General features: G+C 43.5%; 1 protein-coding gene across 2 annotated transcripts in view; it reads right to left on the reverse strand.

Annotated features, from left to right (window-relative positions):
- Positions 1–3,102: 3,102 nt before the first annotated feature.
- SLC25A33 (solute carrier family 25 member 33) overlaps positions 3,103–16,301 on the reverse strand; it is a 35,659-nt gene continuing 22,460 nt past the window's right edge. For both annotated transcript variants that reach the window (XM_035019858.1, XM_035019857.1), the window contains 5 exons: positions 12,722–12,799; positions 10,835–10,935; positions 8,919–8,985; positions 4,944–5,224; positions 3,103–3,351 (listed from right to left, as the gene is read on the reverse strand). In XM_035019858.1, coding sequence (XP_034875749.1) covers positions 3,149–3,351; positions 4,944–5,224; positions 8,919–8,985; positions 10,835–10,935; positions 12,722–12,799 — 730 coding nt within the window. In that variant the 3' untranslated portion in view covers positions 3,103–3,148. The remainder of the gene's footprint in view (positions 3,352–4,943; positions 5,225–8,918; positions 8,986–10,834; positions 10,936–12,721; positions 12,800–16,301) is intronic.

Raw genomic sequence — 16,301 nt, forward strand, 5'->3', positions numbered from 1 at the left:
GGGGCGCCGGCGGAAGCGGTGGCACCGGGCCGCGCGCGCCCCCCCGCGGCGGGAGGTGGGAGGCGGCGAGGCGCCCGCCCCCCCGCCGCCCGCCGCCTCCTGCAAAGTCCGCCAACCTTAGCGCCTCGGGGCACAGGCTGTAAGTAGTCTTTTCTCCCTCCAGTCCGGTCTGCCCAACGCTGGCCAAGACCAGCCTGCGCGCGAATAGCTGTTTTGCTGCAAGTTGCAGCTTTTTAAGCCACTCCATTAAACAAAGTAATAGGTAATGGAGACAGGAACGTCCATCCACAGGGGCGAGGTTGAACGAATCACGGGACAGCTCTACCTCGGAACTTCGGAACGTAAGGTGGGAGCTATGAGTACTGGCCTGGAGGGAGGATACTGTTCAAAAAAAAAAGGTGGGGGGGGGACATGCACACTGATTTTGGGAATAACGAAGCTTGAATAAAGACACTCCTAGAAGGTGTGTATGCTTGTAGGAAGTCGAGGACTGTTAGCGTTGAGCTGCAAAGTTACCCCAGGGGTCTGGATTTAGAGAAGATTCACTTTATGCCAGTTTCAGTATTATTGGCTTGAGCTTTCAAAACTAAACAAAACAAAAAACCCAGCTGGTTGTAAATATTCGTGTTCAGTTATACAATACATATCTCAGTGTCCACACTTTTCCAGCATTTCTGAGGTCAAATTGGAGTTCTTCCTGTGGTGGACAGTGTTGGTGTGGGGTCATTTAGCAGCAAATGTTACCGTTGTTTCCTGTTGCCAATTGATCTGTCCTGCACCCTAGTCACCGGCATTTCTAGGAGCTGCAGAGGGGGCAGGGAGCAGGGCACAGGACCCAGGGGCTGGACAGAGAGGCTGCTGCTGTTTCTTCCACGTGGGTCAGAGCCAAGGCCTTGCTTTGCCCGTGTTGCTGCTCTCACGACAAATGCACAAAGAGCAGTGAAACCTCCTTTATAATGTGTCGCACTGTATTTAAGTACCATTTTCCTTCCGAGTTAGATTCAGAGACTGCACGATGTCCCACTCACAGGGTGGCCAACAGTGTCCTGGGGGTTACACTAGTGTGATCTCACCTTCATCAGTGGTAGTGCCTGTGGGCTCGTGATCCTTGAGTGAATGGAATGGTTTGCTGGACCTTGGCTTCGGTCAGACCATTCCACAGGCTCAGATGCCCCCTTTAGCTTATATTCATCTACCCAACACGCACTACAAACCCACTACTGGCCATTTTACAACTTACCATCTCTCAGACCTCAAACAAGTCATTAAACCTCTGAGCCTCTCTTATTTGTAAAATGTGGATTATGGTAATACCTGCCTCACGAGGTGGTGTCAGAAATAATTTCCATGAGAAAATACAGAACATCTTACACAGTGTTTGGTACTTCAAGTCTTATATGTAGGGCTACTTAAAAATAATGAAATCCCAATGACTGAGCTTGTGCGCAAGAGAGAAATAAATCATGGGATCTCCCCGTGGACAGCTCAAACAGCGACAATTCCCATTTTAAATCTGACAAGCCACTTTATGGTTTCCTGCTTTTCTTCCTACTTCTGGTGCTCACCTTTTTCATTTCAATGTTCTGGTGCAGAAGCAATCAGAGAACTAAATGATCCTAGGTCAGCATCAAATTTATTAATTCAAGAATGTAGAAATGAAAATTATTTTCAAATAATTCTCATACCCAATTAGCAAATATTAAGCAACCTAGTTTTTAAACCTTCAAATCTTGAGGAAAAATTCAGGTTTTAATATGAATACTAAAATAGGAAGATGCTGCTAAATGCCACTATCAAACCGAGCTCCTGGAATAGAAATCTCTTGACTGCTATGCGGTTACATTTTGATTTATTTGGACTTCCACACAGTTGCTACAGTTCAAGCAAATTCTACCAGTGAGCTCAAGCAAACCAACTAACCTCCTTCATGCCTAAAGATGAGCAAAGTTAAACTCCATTTAAATACAATTTGAAAATATCCTATTCTCATCCCCAGTGCATCTGCAACTGAATCTGAAACTATAATGCATCAGTTATTAGAATCCAGTATCTTTCTAGATATTCAGACTGAAAACTAATCTCAATGGACAATAAGCAAATTCCAGTGGAAGAGCTAATGGAAGGCCGTCCGTCTTACCTGCCTTCTGCATTATCTTTGTCCCTTATTAAATTTCCTTTAAAAATGGGGAGTGATGGGGTGTGGTTAAAATTCTGGTCATTTGTAGGCTTTTTTTTTTTTTTTTTTAAACATTGAACTAGGGTATTTAAACACACCTCCTGTGAGAATAAAAGAGAACTCTTTGAGAGGTGGGCAATCAACCCTATGTCACCTCCCTCTCCCCAGTGCTAGGGACCCAAGAACAGGGTTAAAGACCTGACAGGAAAAGTCTATTACCCTACTCCACATTCACAGCTGACACTTATATAAGGTACCTGGGCTTGACCAGACTTAAACTTCTGGAAATAGGTCCAGGAGTAAGACAATCAGTGAATAGTTCATTAAAACTCCTGCCTTTGGTTCAAACTGGGGATAAAGGATAACTTTAGAAAGATGTTTACAGTTTAAAATATTTAGTATCAGAAAGTTGTACTTATTTTTTTTTAACTCAGCAGACTGAAGGCTTAAATTATCAATCTGCGTGAGACTTGGAAATGTACAGATAAAAAAAAATGGCTGGGAAGTCTGTCTCGGTCCACCCAGTGCCACCAAAATGTGACACATCTTACCTGTTCAGCGGTGTAGTGTCACATGAGACAATAAGTTGTATTTTGATTCTGCAGGTTTTCTCTGCATTTCTAGGGTCATGTTTCACTAAAGTACTTAGGAATAAGTTTACAGCACAGTGAACATAAAAGAGGACACAAACCAAATTTATACTTAAATTAAGTAGCATGATTTAATTTAGCTGCTGCTTAATCCTGAATCCTCTTAAGTTAAAAAAACAAAAGTTATAATTAACTATTAACGTTAATGAATTTAAACCTTCCAGAAAACATGAATCCAAAAGGAAATGTCCAACGGGTGATACAGGCCACATATTTTATGGCCTTTCCTGTTTCAGTCTCAAACATTCTAAACATCAATGGAAAAAAAATTTTCTCTAGAGTTTTTCAATTTTATTCTTCTAGGGCACAATTTTCTGGCCCATTACTGGGTACGGTCTTCTAACAGGTACACAATTAACTCATAGGTAGACAACACAATGGCAGTATTTGGTATCTGCCGGATGAGCTGGGCAAAGAGTCCTCTATAGAAGGCAAGGTAACCTTCTTCCCGGAAGACCAGCCGAGCGGTCTGGACAAAAGACTTGTACTTGGTGCCTTCCTCCCGGAGCCGTGTCCTTATGACTTCTGCAGACAGAAACACATACTTTATGCTACAAACGAACTGCATCACCAAGTGATACAATGAGAGAATTCAAAGCACACAGCTCTGTAACCGTCAATGTACATCTCCGGCTATTTGCCATCGGAGTTCTACTTGGACAGCAAAGTCGCTTAGGGACAATGAAAAGTTGCAATCTTTTTAGAACATTTTCTAACTCTGGGCAATGGTCAATTAGGGACATTACATATACAGACAAAAGTACAAAGTAACTTTTAAGGGACTGTAAAAGCTTACTTTGAATGGGACTTCATTTTAAGATAGTTTGTGGTTTTCTACTCCCAATTAAGCAAACGCTGTAATTTCACTGAAGGTGTAATTTGTATTAAGCATGGCAAATCATCAAGATTTTCTTTTCATGTACTTGCCAACTTCCTCTCCCACTAAAACCCTTCACCACTCTCTCCAGCTCAAAAGCTGCCTCCTACATTTTCAAACCTTTGCACACCTGGCCCTCCCTGACGCAGCCACGCCCAGCCTGACACCTGTCACTGCCTGGCACGCTCCCATCTTCCCCAGCCCACAGAAGGCAGCCCAACCTCTTTTCCCTGAGCCCTGGGGAGCCGCTTAGTGTCCCAGCATGTGACAGGGGCTCAATTACCTGCTTTGGAGCTGACCACGTACATTCGTCACAGCTGACAGCACAGCGGGCTTTTGGAAACAAAACCCGTTTTGCATGGTACAATAAACTAAGCTATTCTTTTTTAAAGTAGGTCAGTGGATGGGGCGCCTGGCTGGCTCAGTTGGTTAAGCATCTGCCTTCGGCTCAGGTCATGATCCCAGGGTCCTGGGATCGAGCCCCGCATCGGGCTCCCTGCTCGGCCGGAAGCCTGCTTCTCCCTCTCCCACTCCCCCTGCATGTGTTCCCTCTCTCGCTGTCTCTCTCTCTGTCAAATAAATAAATAAGATCTTTAAAAAAAATTAAAAATGTAGGTCAGTGGAACATTAGGTCTCTAATTCCTTAAAAAACAGACTTAGCAAAGTAGCCTCACTCAGCACTCCATTCAAAGTGGAAGCTGAGCGATTTTTTTTTTTTTGGTTGGCACTCACACCATTTTTTTAAATCGAGGAATTTTAAAGATTTTATTTATTTATTTATTTATTTGAGAGAGAGAGAGAGAGAGCACATGAGAGGGGGAAGGGTCAGAGGGAGAAGCAGACTCCCTGCTGAGCAGGGAGCCCGATGCGGGACTTGATCCTGGGACTCCAGGATCATGACCTGAGCCGAAGGCAGTTGCTTAACCAACTGAGCCACCCAGGCACCCTTAAATCGAGGAATTTTAAATAAAATCCAGATTTCTGGCTTCTCTGAAAACACCTGAAGTTCTACAACAGAAGGCCCACGTTTTGGCCACTAGTAGCTGGAGCTGAGCCGAGCCGAGCCGAGCGCCTGCCGCTCCCCTAACCTACAGACAGTAGAAGCCAGTGAACTGTACTCCATCACCTCAGGACCTGCGGACACTGGCACTGCACTGGGAGCTGCAGAGGTCTACATACACGGACCGCGACACGAACCGCACAGCTGCTTTACTGTTCTGGAAGAAAGAGCAAAACATACCGTGCGGATAAGCGATGCAGGAAGCACACCCCTTAGAAATCGCAGCAGCTGCCATAAGTCCAAAAAAACTCGGGGAACTCTTCTCAGTCCCGTTTGTAGAAGAGGCTAATGGAGCTTCTTTCAGATACTTCTTCAAACTTTCATAAATAGCAAAACAGATGATAGTTTCTGAAATTCCAGCATACGAGGCCGTTAATCCCCTGTAGAAGCCACGGATGCCTTCTGTCTGGTAAACATAGCGAGCACACTGGACTGTGTTCATCTGCTTAGAGCCTCTCACTCTGTGTAAAGATCAATGAAGAGCTGTTAAAGTCCACACTCAGGAGGAGCTGGGCTCCTGTATCAAGCTGCAAAAAATAAGCGTTGAGTATAAAGAGAAATTATACGGCAGGTGAAATATGTCTTCCGCGTCCTGTGTTCAGCTGAGCCCAGGCCCACCAGATGGGGCACCTGATAAGCCACAGAAAGTATGTGCATCTGTACCAAGAGTCATGAAAACATGTCCATAGCCTCTGACCTAACTTTAGAAAAGAGCCGGACGGAGGAAGACGTTCATCACGGAGGAAAATATAACTGCGATATAATCCAAACAGTCAGAATATCTAAAAATAGGAATAGATAAGTAAACTATGATACGCACACTAGGTTAACATAGTTGAGAAGGCAGTCAACTATGTGGAAGTGCTTGCGTGGAAAGCAGGACGCAATTATACAGTGAGTGTAATTACAATCATGGCACAAATGTGCTTTCAGAAAACGCCGAAGGAAAAGCCTCACCAACATTTCGCCTGGGCAGTGAGCGCGAGGTTGCTTACGCTAGTGAGCTTTCTTAACTCTAGTCTCCAGATGGTGTGTTTTGATTCCATTATTTCTAAATTTATGGAATGATAAACATCAAATAAACTACGTAAGAACTAATAAAAGGCTTCAGGCTCCCTGCTCCTGGCTCGTGATGGCAAGTATCCTAAACTGCCTGATGCAGAGGGAACCCCAGGGCCTGACAGCGTATCCACTGGTCTGCACCACAGAGTCCTCCCCCGGCGCTGAAGCCCAGCGCGCCCCTTGCTCCAGCCAGTCACAATGGGCTCTCCCCTTCTTCCTTGTGTCTTTCCGAGGCTTCCACACCCTAGCTGGAGCGACCTTTCTAATACAGATCTGACCACACCACTGCCCTGCTTAAAAGCCTCTAATGTAGTTTTTCAATCTGGGCACTACTGACACTTTCCACCAGATGATTCTCTGCTGTGGAAGCTGTCCTTGCATTGTAGGATGTTGAGCAATACCCCAGCCTTTACCCACCAGATGCCAGAAGCATCCCACCTAAGTTGTGACAACTGGAAATGTCTCCAGACATTGCCAAATGTCCCCTGGGGGGCAGAGTGTTCCCCACTCCCACCCCAAACCACGGCTCTAATGGCCCCCCACGGCCCTCAAATTAGAGCCTGAAGCCAAACTCCAAGACCCTCCTAGGGCTTTGAAGGATATGCCCCCTACCCCATGCATTTCTGCAGCCTTGGCTTTCTATGATCCCCCCCTCCTCCAGCGTGCACGCACACACCACACACACACACATACACACACGCACACACCCAGAGCACACTCCAACCACACTGCCCTTCCTTCGGGTCCCCGGAAACAAGTGTTTCTTGTCTCTAGATTTTCCGCATACCCTGTTCTTGGCCTGAAGCACGTGCAGTGCCAGGGCCCCCTCCCCATTATTTTTCAGACGGTAGAGGGTGGACATCACTGACGCGGGAGGCCCTCCTGTGCCCGCCCTGCCTGGATGGCATGAGGGACCTCTGGGGTCCTTAGCATTTCTGGCCCCTATTTCATCAGCCTACAATTGTCTTTATTTTCTGTAAAGCTGTGAGCTTCTGGAAGGCAGGGCCTATGGCTTAACCCCCTTTTCCCCAGTGACTAGTACACAGCAAGCATGCAACAAATCTGCATTGTTGCAGGACTGGTTAACAGAGCCCACCCAAACGAAGCTTTTTAAAATGTCCTGAGCATGGGGGCGCCCGGAGAGCTTGGTCGGTTAAGCATCCGATTCTTGATTTGGGCTCAGGTCATGATCTCAGGGTCCTGGGACTCAGCCCTGAGTCAGGCTCCGTGCTTAGCGGGGAGTCTGCCTGAGGATTCTCTCTCTCCCTCTGCCCCTCCCCCCACTCAGGCACTCTTTCTCTCTCTAAAACAAACAAATAAATCTTAAAAAAAAAAAAAACAAAAAAACAATGTCCTGAGCATGGACATTGCATGGAGCATGGAGATTGAAAAGAGTGCACGTCCAGTCTCCTAGCTGACTTGTGCACGTACCTGCTGCTAAGCAGGAATGATACCGGACTGTGTGGGGCACACCTGGAATGGGGAGTGATTACCAAAGGTTTCCAGGAGAGGATGCTGGTCAGAAGCCTGAAGGACAAGCAAGTGTTCTTGAGCGACAAGAGGGGGAGAGGGATTCCTGGTGAGGGACAGCACACTCGGGGAGATGGAAGCCTACGAGCACGTGACAGTTTTAGAAAATTGCAAAGGACCTTGAATGTTAAGCCCAGGAGTTAGGATTTGACCGTCAGAGTAAGCAAGATTCACTGAAGGATTATCAGCTAGCAATCTGTCCAAAATGATGAGATCTGATGCATTCTAGAAGGTTCTTTCACACAGAATGGATTGGGGAAACATGTAATCTGAGACCAATTCAGAGGTTTTCGTGGTCATTAGAGAGAGAAAACAAAGTAAGGCAGACCCCTAGTTACACGTCCAGGGGGGTATTCTTGCTGCTTCTCTCTTTTCTTTACAGGTTGCTTAGAATTCGGCTGGACTAGCTGAAAGCTTCCAGTGCCCACACGTATTTCCAGGCCACACGGTTACACAAGGGTTCTTAGAATTCGATGAGAGTGTCCCTTATCACTATCACGTCTTTGAAATTATGGTGGTTACTGGGCCACCGTTTGATCTTGTTATTTACGGTATTAAAGAGGTATATTACTATATTGCATTTTAAAAAAACATTGATAATTATACTTCAACAATTGGTTTCCATTGCTTTCAAAAATATTACTCTGAAAAGCAACTGCAGAGGCTTCCCAGACTGCCAAAGGGATCCACAGCATGAAAATGTTAAGAACCGGGTGCCTGGGTGGCTCGGTTGGTTAAGCGACTGCCTTCGGCTCAGGTCATGATCCTGGAGTCCTGGGATCGAGTCCCACATCGGGCTCCCTGCTCAGCAGGGAGTCTGCTTCTCCCCCTGACCCTCCCCACTCTCATGCTCTATCTCATTCTCTCTCTCAAATAAATAAATAAAATCTTTAAAAAAAAAAAAAAAAGAAAATGTTAAGAACCACGGGCCAGGGGTGCCTGCGTGGCTCAGTCGGTTGAGTGTCTGCCTTCGGCTCAGGTCATGATCCCAGGGTCCTGGGATCGAGCCCCACGTCAGGCTCTCTGCTCAGTGGGGAGCCTGCTTCTCCCTCTGCCTGCTGATCCCCCAGCTTGTGCGCTCTCTGTCAAATAAATAAAATCTTAAAAAAAAAAAAAAAAAAAAAGAACCACGGGCCAGAGTTTCAGGGCAGAAACCCAGTAAATCTGAGGGCCTTGGAGATTAAAATGACCCTTTGCCATTCTACCCTTACCGGCTTCTTCCCACTTAAAAGAGAGGCCATCTGGAGGAGCCCACAGCGCTCCAGTTGAGGGTGGGGTCGGCCAAGAGCGGAGACCCACCAACTATCTGAGAGAAGTCAGGAGCAGATCAGGGGCCATAAGCTTCCAACCTCCCCCGAGTGGTAACTTCTGTTGGCTGTCATATACCCACAACGGCTGGCAGCACACATATCAAAACAAAAGGAGTTTCTACAGATAGCTTATATTCAGGAAAAAACAAGGATGGGGATGCCTAAGGGCTCTGTACACCTCATTTCACAACTGGAGTTGGGAGGAAAAAGAAAATCTCCACGAATATTTAGGAAGGAACAATTAATAACTTACTTCCGTTCTAGCTGCATCCGGGTTTTAACCATCCATATAGGATTCATTAAGGTATTTGTGACAAAAGCTGGAAGAAAAAAAAAGAAACGGAAAACATCATCACTGAACACAGTCCATGCTTATTAAAGCTATTTCATATGATAAACTTTGAGATCAGGATTTAAATGGCTTAATAGTAAAAATGGATAGTAGGAAGCAGTTATATTTCCAGACTGCAGATGGAAGGTACAGTCCCCTAAAATGTAACATCTATTGATATCTTGGACCTAAAAGAAATCTCTCAATTTTCTAGAGCCCTGTCTAGTTTTTCCAACCTGTAGATGGTGCTGTTGATATTTCTGTAAATGCAATTCCTATGATAAATATGTAAACTATTCTAAAACTCAATTTATAAGCTTCAGGTCCAGAAATAATTTGTTTTAAAAAGTTGGTGATCTAATCCAAAAGGCTACCTTATATCAAACTTAAAATAGAAGCCACTAAATCTCCATTTACCTGAATCTGAACATACACATTTTAGTATCTCACTAATCATATCGGGAAATTGGAAGTTTTAAAGACCGATCTGCTTATAGGAACCATTTTTCAAGTCTTCCTCATCTTAATGTTGCTCATTGTTCCAGGCCAACCAGAAAGAGCAGTACCGTGGCATCAGCCTGACACATGGTGAGCTCTGAACACCCCGTCCCCTCCACAGTCCTAAGCAGATTAATTAGGACCCAGAGAGTGGTTTAGAGAACTCCCTCCAGGTCTCCTTTATTTGGCAACCTTTCCTCTAAGTTAATTTTGCAAAAGTCACAAAACTGATCAACAGCTTAGGGCTTATGGCTCACTTACTACCACCCTCATCAGTGAGGGTTGACCCGTTCATTCTGCCACTCTGCATTTCCTCCTCGGAGCTCTGTATTTGGCAGAAACTCCTTTCTTGTGCGAAGCAGCTATCTTCTACTTGGGGTCTAGTAATTATGACTTATAACTACTCAGATAGGTTACTAGAACTTTTATTTGGAGTGACAGAGGCAGACAAAACCTTACAGGCTGGCAGGAGGCAGAAACGTTTCACAGAATGCCTGTTTAAGTTCTCTAGAATACTCTTCTATTTACATCAGACATAAAATGATACCTAAAAAGACATAGCCTTCTCTCAGCAATCTACAAGTCCGTGGTTCTTTGCCAAGTATTTCCTAGGGAACAAATCCTGTTACGCATTTTCTATAGTGAGTGGAATGACTCCCATACTACCTGATCTGGTACCAGCCCTCCTAAAAGATCTCCTCCACAGCCCCAAGCCCTCATCACAGAACCCAGCTGTGGGCAGAAATGCCAGCTATCCACAGGGTACGCTGGACACCATGGGGAGTCACACACAAAAAAGCTCCACCTTTAAAAATAACTTAATGAGGGTGCCTGGGTGGCTCAGTCGTTAGGCGTCTGCCTTCGGCTCAGGTCATGATCCCAGGGTCCTGGGATCGAGTCCCACATCGGGCTCCCTCCTCGAGGGGAAGCCTGCTTCTCCCTCTCCCACTCCCGCTGCTTGTGTTCCTGCTCTCGCTATCTCTGTCTCTGTCAAAAAGATAAATAAAATCTTTAAAAAAAAAAATAACCTAATGAAACAGAAAGACATGAAAACGCATTAATATTCCTTTAAAAGAGACATAACACTCACCAGTAGTATACATGAGCACAGGTAAATTTTGAGGGAGAGTAGAAGTCTTAGTTATCAAAGAAAATGCAACCAGGTTACAAACTATTCTCATACATTCCTGTTTTATTAGTTCTAACATAAAGCGTTAGAAAAATGTTTTTAGATGCAAAAGAAGCAGAGAGCTAATTTCTAATTCCTGGAAAAAGCTGTTTGGCACAACACATGCTTTAGGGAAGTGGGAAACTTATCTCCACTCACTAGGGTAACATACCTGCAGAGCCAGCTGAGAAAATATGCACAATATTACTGTTAGGCACAAAAATGCCATTGAACTGCTCTTTGGCTTTGGAGTAACACGCAAAGTACACAGCCCTGTTTGAAGAAAGAGAGAATGCTACAGACATTCGCATGGCACTATATACGTCCCTCCGCAACCTCTGAAAAACTTAGGAAAATATGAGAAAGAAGGTTAACATGTAACCAAAAGCTTGACCTCTCATCTGTAAAACCAAAAGCTGCTGCAGGCCCCTGCAGAAAGCTCCTGCTTGTCCCTCCAGAAAGTATTCAGTGATGGCAGAAGTGTCCAAAATAATTGAGGAAGAGGAGATTTTGGTACTATATAAAATCTATTTATATTCTTCATTTTGGATGTCAATTCTTTAAGCACCAAAATCTATATTGAAACTTCTAAAATTTGTAATACTTCTAAAATATACCACACTTGTCCTGCCTTACACCACAATGAGTATGTCAAATATAATTTGACTTTCTTTTTTTTGATGACTCAGGGTCACGTAGGGAACAATCATCATGAGCATATTTTCGTGTAGAGCTTCCGCCACTGAATACGCCCCCGCCTCCCCCAACCCTGCAGCTCCTGTAGGTGGAGGCTAGGCGCCCGCCCTCCCATCCCCATCCCCAGCTCTGGTCTGGTCTTTGCTTTCCCTCTTTTGACTTCTTTCTTACTGGGGCTGGGGAGTAGGGGCTGGTTGGTATTTTCCCTGCTCCTTCACCAGCAATGCCAGGGAAAATGCTTCTTTATTTTGGCTGGCCAATGCATCAATCATAGAATGTATTTTTCAACTTAGGCTCTGGACTACTTATCATTATTGTGTTTATGTAACAGTATTGTTTTTTTTCTAGGTCCCAACTGTTCTAAATGGGTGTGGCAGCCAGGAAGCTACATCAGATTAACACCTGTTACCAAATGAGCACTGTCCATGAGGAGATACAACTCAATTTTATTTACTATACATAATGCAGTACGTCTACCATCTATTATAATGCATACCCCATATAATCTCACAGACTAGTGCTTTTATTTTTAAATAGATGATACACATATGCTACAAAATTCTAAAGGAACAAAAGGATTTACTAAGAATCTGAATTTTTACAACATTCTCAGGTGATTTGTGTATAAATCACCTCAGAGCACAAATCTGCAAGAATTCTAGGAAGCTTTTAGTCTTTACCTTATAGAAAACGTTTTCATTTTTGTTATAAAGATTAATTCTCTTTAAAGTCTATCCGAGTTATTACATAAAGTAATATAAAAGTATTCTACCCTGCCACCCAGCGCCCCTCCCAGGAGGCAATTTCTAGAAGCAATTTCTTATCTACTTTTCAGATATGCTACACACACACTCACCTGTTCACTTTTCTCAAACAGGCTTTAAAGAGATACCGAAATAAGGGTGTTTTAAATAAAGTAAAGGCTAGAAGCCTTTAAAATTGCTTCAGATCAGTGCTACCAAGTGCATATGAATCACCTGGGGATCTTGCTAGAAGGTGGTGTAGGTCTGGGGTATGGCCTGAGAGTGTGCAGGTCTAACAAGCCCCAGCTGATGCCAATATCGCTAGCCACGAACCATACAGGAAGTAGCAGATACTTGTTTAGAAGATTCCAGGTGATGAGAAGATTTTCACTGAAGAATAAAATAACTAGAGTCTCTCTCTCTCACACACACACACACACACACACACACACACACACACACACACACCACAAGATACACTAGCAGTTGTCACTACTCTGTATGTCAGCTGCAACTAGGCAAATCCCATACAGAAAAAGAAACTGGCCATCTAGCAGGACTGCACTTCAGTAAGAAAGGAGTATTATATGTAGTGAGCCAGCTGGACGTTTAATGCTTACCTTGATGGCGCAACTCCAACCAAATTTGGACCCAAGCCTCTAAAAAGTGACTTTGGTCCCTCCTTCTCCAAGATTGACCTGAATAATAAGAGAAGATCTTTAAAATCCTTAGGCAGGGCCTATGCAACAGTGAGGCGTCAGCCTTCACATCAGCTCTGTGAATACAGAACAATGTTTACGAGACCCCAGACTCTTATCTGGTTATATTACAATACAGCATCAGAAGGCTGAAGAACACTGCTTTCATTACTGTAGTGAAAAAGCAGGCTTCAGAAGCATCAGTTTGACCTCTTTTCAAGAAGCTTTTTCCCTGGTTCATGAAGGACCAAGATGTTCAGGGTTTGTACTACATACTGAAATCTTAGTGAGGTAGGACAAGCATCTGGCAAAGCAGCTGCTCCAGGGAATCATGTCTTATTTCTTTGGATCGTATTTCTTTGGGGTTTACTCCTTCTTTCTAATAATCCTATCTTCAGATCTTTACTTACTGTAGAAGGGCCCCAATCAGGGATCTACAGAATAGAAAAACCAAATTATTTTCAAGGGCTGGATGAATGTTTTTTAAAGTTAAAGCACAGTATCTCAAGCTCCAAGAGAACACTTTTTCTTTTTAATTTTTAAAAATCATGGTAACATGGGCGCCTGGGTGGCTCAGTTGTTAGGCGTCTGCCTTCGGCTCAGGTCATGATCTCAGGGTCCTGCATTCAAGCCCCATATAGGGCTCCCTGCTCAGTGGGAGGCCTGCTTCTCCCCCTCTCGCTCCCCCTGCTTGTGTTCCCTCTCTTGCTGTGTCTGTCAAATAAATAAAATCTTTAAAAAAAAAAAATCATGGTAACATATACATAAAAACTTACCATTTTAAAGTGTACAGTTCAGTGGCATTAAGTATTTCCATAATGTTGTACAACCATTACGATCCATCTCCAAAACTTTTTCATCTCCTTGAATTACAATCCATACCTGTTAAATACTAACTCCCTATTAACCTCCCCCCCACCCCAGCCCTTGGTAACCACCATTTTGCTTTCTGTCTCTATGAATTAGACTACTTTAGGGACCTCATAGGAGTGCAATTGTTCAGTATTCGTCCTTTTGTGGCTGGCTTCTTTTATTCAGCACAGTGACATTAACGTTCATCTATGTTACAGAATGTGCCAAAATTTCCTTCTTTCTTTAAGGCTGAATAATACTCCATTGTATATGGGCCACATGTTGTTTATCCATTTATCTGTTTGATAGATACTCGAATTGCTTCCACTTTTGGCTATCGTGATTAATGCTGCTGTGAACATGAGTGTCCAAATATCTGTTCACGTCCCTCGTTTAAACTCTTAGGGGTACATGCTCAGAAGTGGAATTGCTGAATCATATGGTAATTTCTATGTTTAATTTTTTGAGAATCTGCCATGCTGTCCTATCACAGCAGCTGTACCATTTTATATTCCTACCAACAATACACAAGGGTTCCAATTTTGCCACACCCCTGCCAATGTGCTTTAAAAAAAAAAAGTGTTAATATGTTTTCTCATTGAAAGTGACTAAGGGGCAACATCTGGATGGCTCAGTCAGTTAAGTATCTGCCTTCAGCTCGGGTCATGATCCGGGAGTCCTGGGATCAAGCCCCGCATCAGGCTCTGTGCTCAGTGGAGAGTCTGCTTCTCCCTTTGCCTCTGCTGCTCCCGCTCCCCCTGCTTGTGTGTGCTCTCTCTCTGTCAAATAAATAAATAAAATCTTAAAAAAAAAAAAAAGTAACTAAGGAAAGGACTGTGTAGAACTTTTTTTTTTTTTTTTTTTTTGACAGAGAGAGACACAGTGAGAGAGGGAACACAAGCAGGGGGAGTGGGAGAGAGAGAAGCAGGCCTCCCGCCGAGCAGGGAGCCCGATGTGGGGCTCGAACCCAGGACCCTGGGATCATGACCTGAGCCGAAGGCAGATGCCCAACGACTGAGCCACCCAGGCGCCCCTGTGTAGAACATTCTTTAGAGGCATTTTCCCGCTCCAACGTAATGATTCTTCAAGTTGGTTAAATTTATTCTTTTCAATGGCTCAATTTTCATGGTATCCAAGAGAATTTACATTACACTGAGGTCCCCTCTGATTTCATTTCCTTCTCTTACTGCAGATTTTTCTGCACTTGGTAATTAGTACCTCCAATCTGACAGCATTCTAAGTTTATCTAGCTCACTAATAATTGTACTGTTGTCAAAAGAGTTTATATAATGCTTTACTTTCATTAGGATACTGAAGGTAAAATAAAATGGTGTCTTCCACTTTATGGAAAAGCTATTGGTAAAGTGAATCCTGCCAATTTTATTTCTACCACCTTCCACTTTTCCCATAGAGAAAGTTTCTAGAAACAAAGCTGAAATTTTTGGTGCAGAAGAGGTTAAGTTGATGTTTTGGTCCCTAGCGTGCTGGATAATGTTCAACTTTTATCCATTCATAGTTTTCTTTCCTGTTCTTTCCTTTTTTCAGGTCAATGTAATTTTTCATGGTCTAGAGTCCCTGAATGTACAAACTAAAAAATGTGAATCTTAGCTTCTCTTCCTCAAATTTTTGATGTTTATATAATATTTCAATTGCCTGAAAATGAAAGAATACTTGTACCTGTAAGAGCTCTCCTCAAAAATGGCAGGCTAGCAATTATCTAGATAAGAAAAAAGAAATAAAAGGTATCTAAATTGGAAACGAAAAAGCAAAACTATCATTTTTTTTTTAAGCAGGCTCCATGCCCAGCATTGAGCCCAACATGGGGCTTTTGAACTCATGACCCTGAGATCAAGACCTGAGCTGAGATCAAGAGTCGGACACTTAAGTGACTCAGCCAGCCGGGTGCCCCAGCAAAACTATCTTTATTCACACAGACAACACAATCTTACACATAGAAATACTAAGGCGTACACTAAACAATTACTATAACTAATAAAGTTCAGCAAGGTTGCAGGATATGAGATCAATATACAAAAATTAATTGTATTTCTACACAGTAGCAATGAACAATCTGAATACAAAAGTAAAAACTGATTCCATTTACAACAGCATCAAGGAGAAGAATATCCCTAACCACAGGGAGATGGAGTAGATCAGTGGTTGCCAGGGTGGGGGAGGGGAACTGGGACTGACTACTGATGGGTGCATGTTTCCTTCGGGGTGACGAAAATGTTCTACAATTCGATAGTGGTTGTGGTTACATAACTCTGTGACTACACTAAAGCCCACTGAATTGTGCACTTCACAAGGATAAATTTTATGGTATGTGAGTAATAACTCAATAAAGCTATTCTTTCAAAAAGTAATGAACTGGACCCTAGTTCCAGCTAAATAATTATTTCAAAATATTAGGGGGACAACAGTCTTTTCTTTTCTCTCTCTCTAAACAATAGTCTTATTTTCTAATCATAGAATGTTTTCCTTACTGGCAGTTATCAGCCCAGGCCCTTTTAAGTGATCCCATGACACACTCCTGTTTGTGTAGCCCAGCCTAAACCCTCTGGCCAGCCCTGAGCATCACATGAAGGGCCTCTGTCTGAGATACTACACCATTAGAGGGCACAGCTACCGTAAGTAGTACCTTTCTTTT

The sequence above is a fragment of the Mirounga leonina genome, unplaced genomic scaffold (genome assembly GCF_011800145.1).
Source record: "Mirounga leonina isolate KUSES-001 unplaced genomic scaffold, KU_Mleo_1.0 Mir_173, whole genome shotgun sequence".
NCBI classification, from domain to species: Eukaryota; Metazoa; Chordata; class Mammalia; order Carnivora; family Phocidae; genus Mirounga; species Mirounga leonina.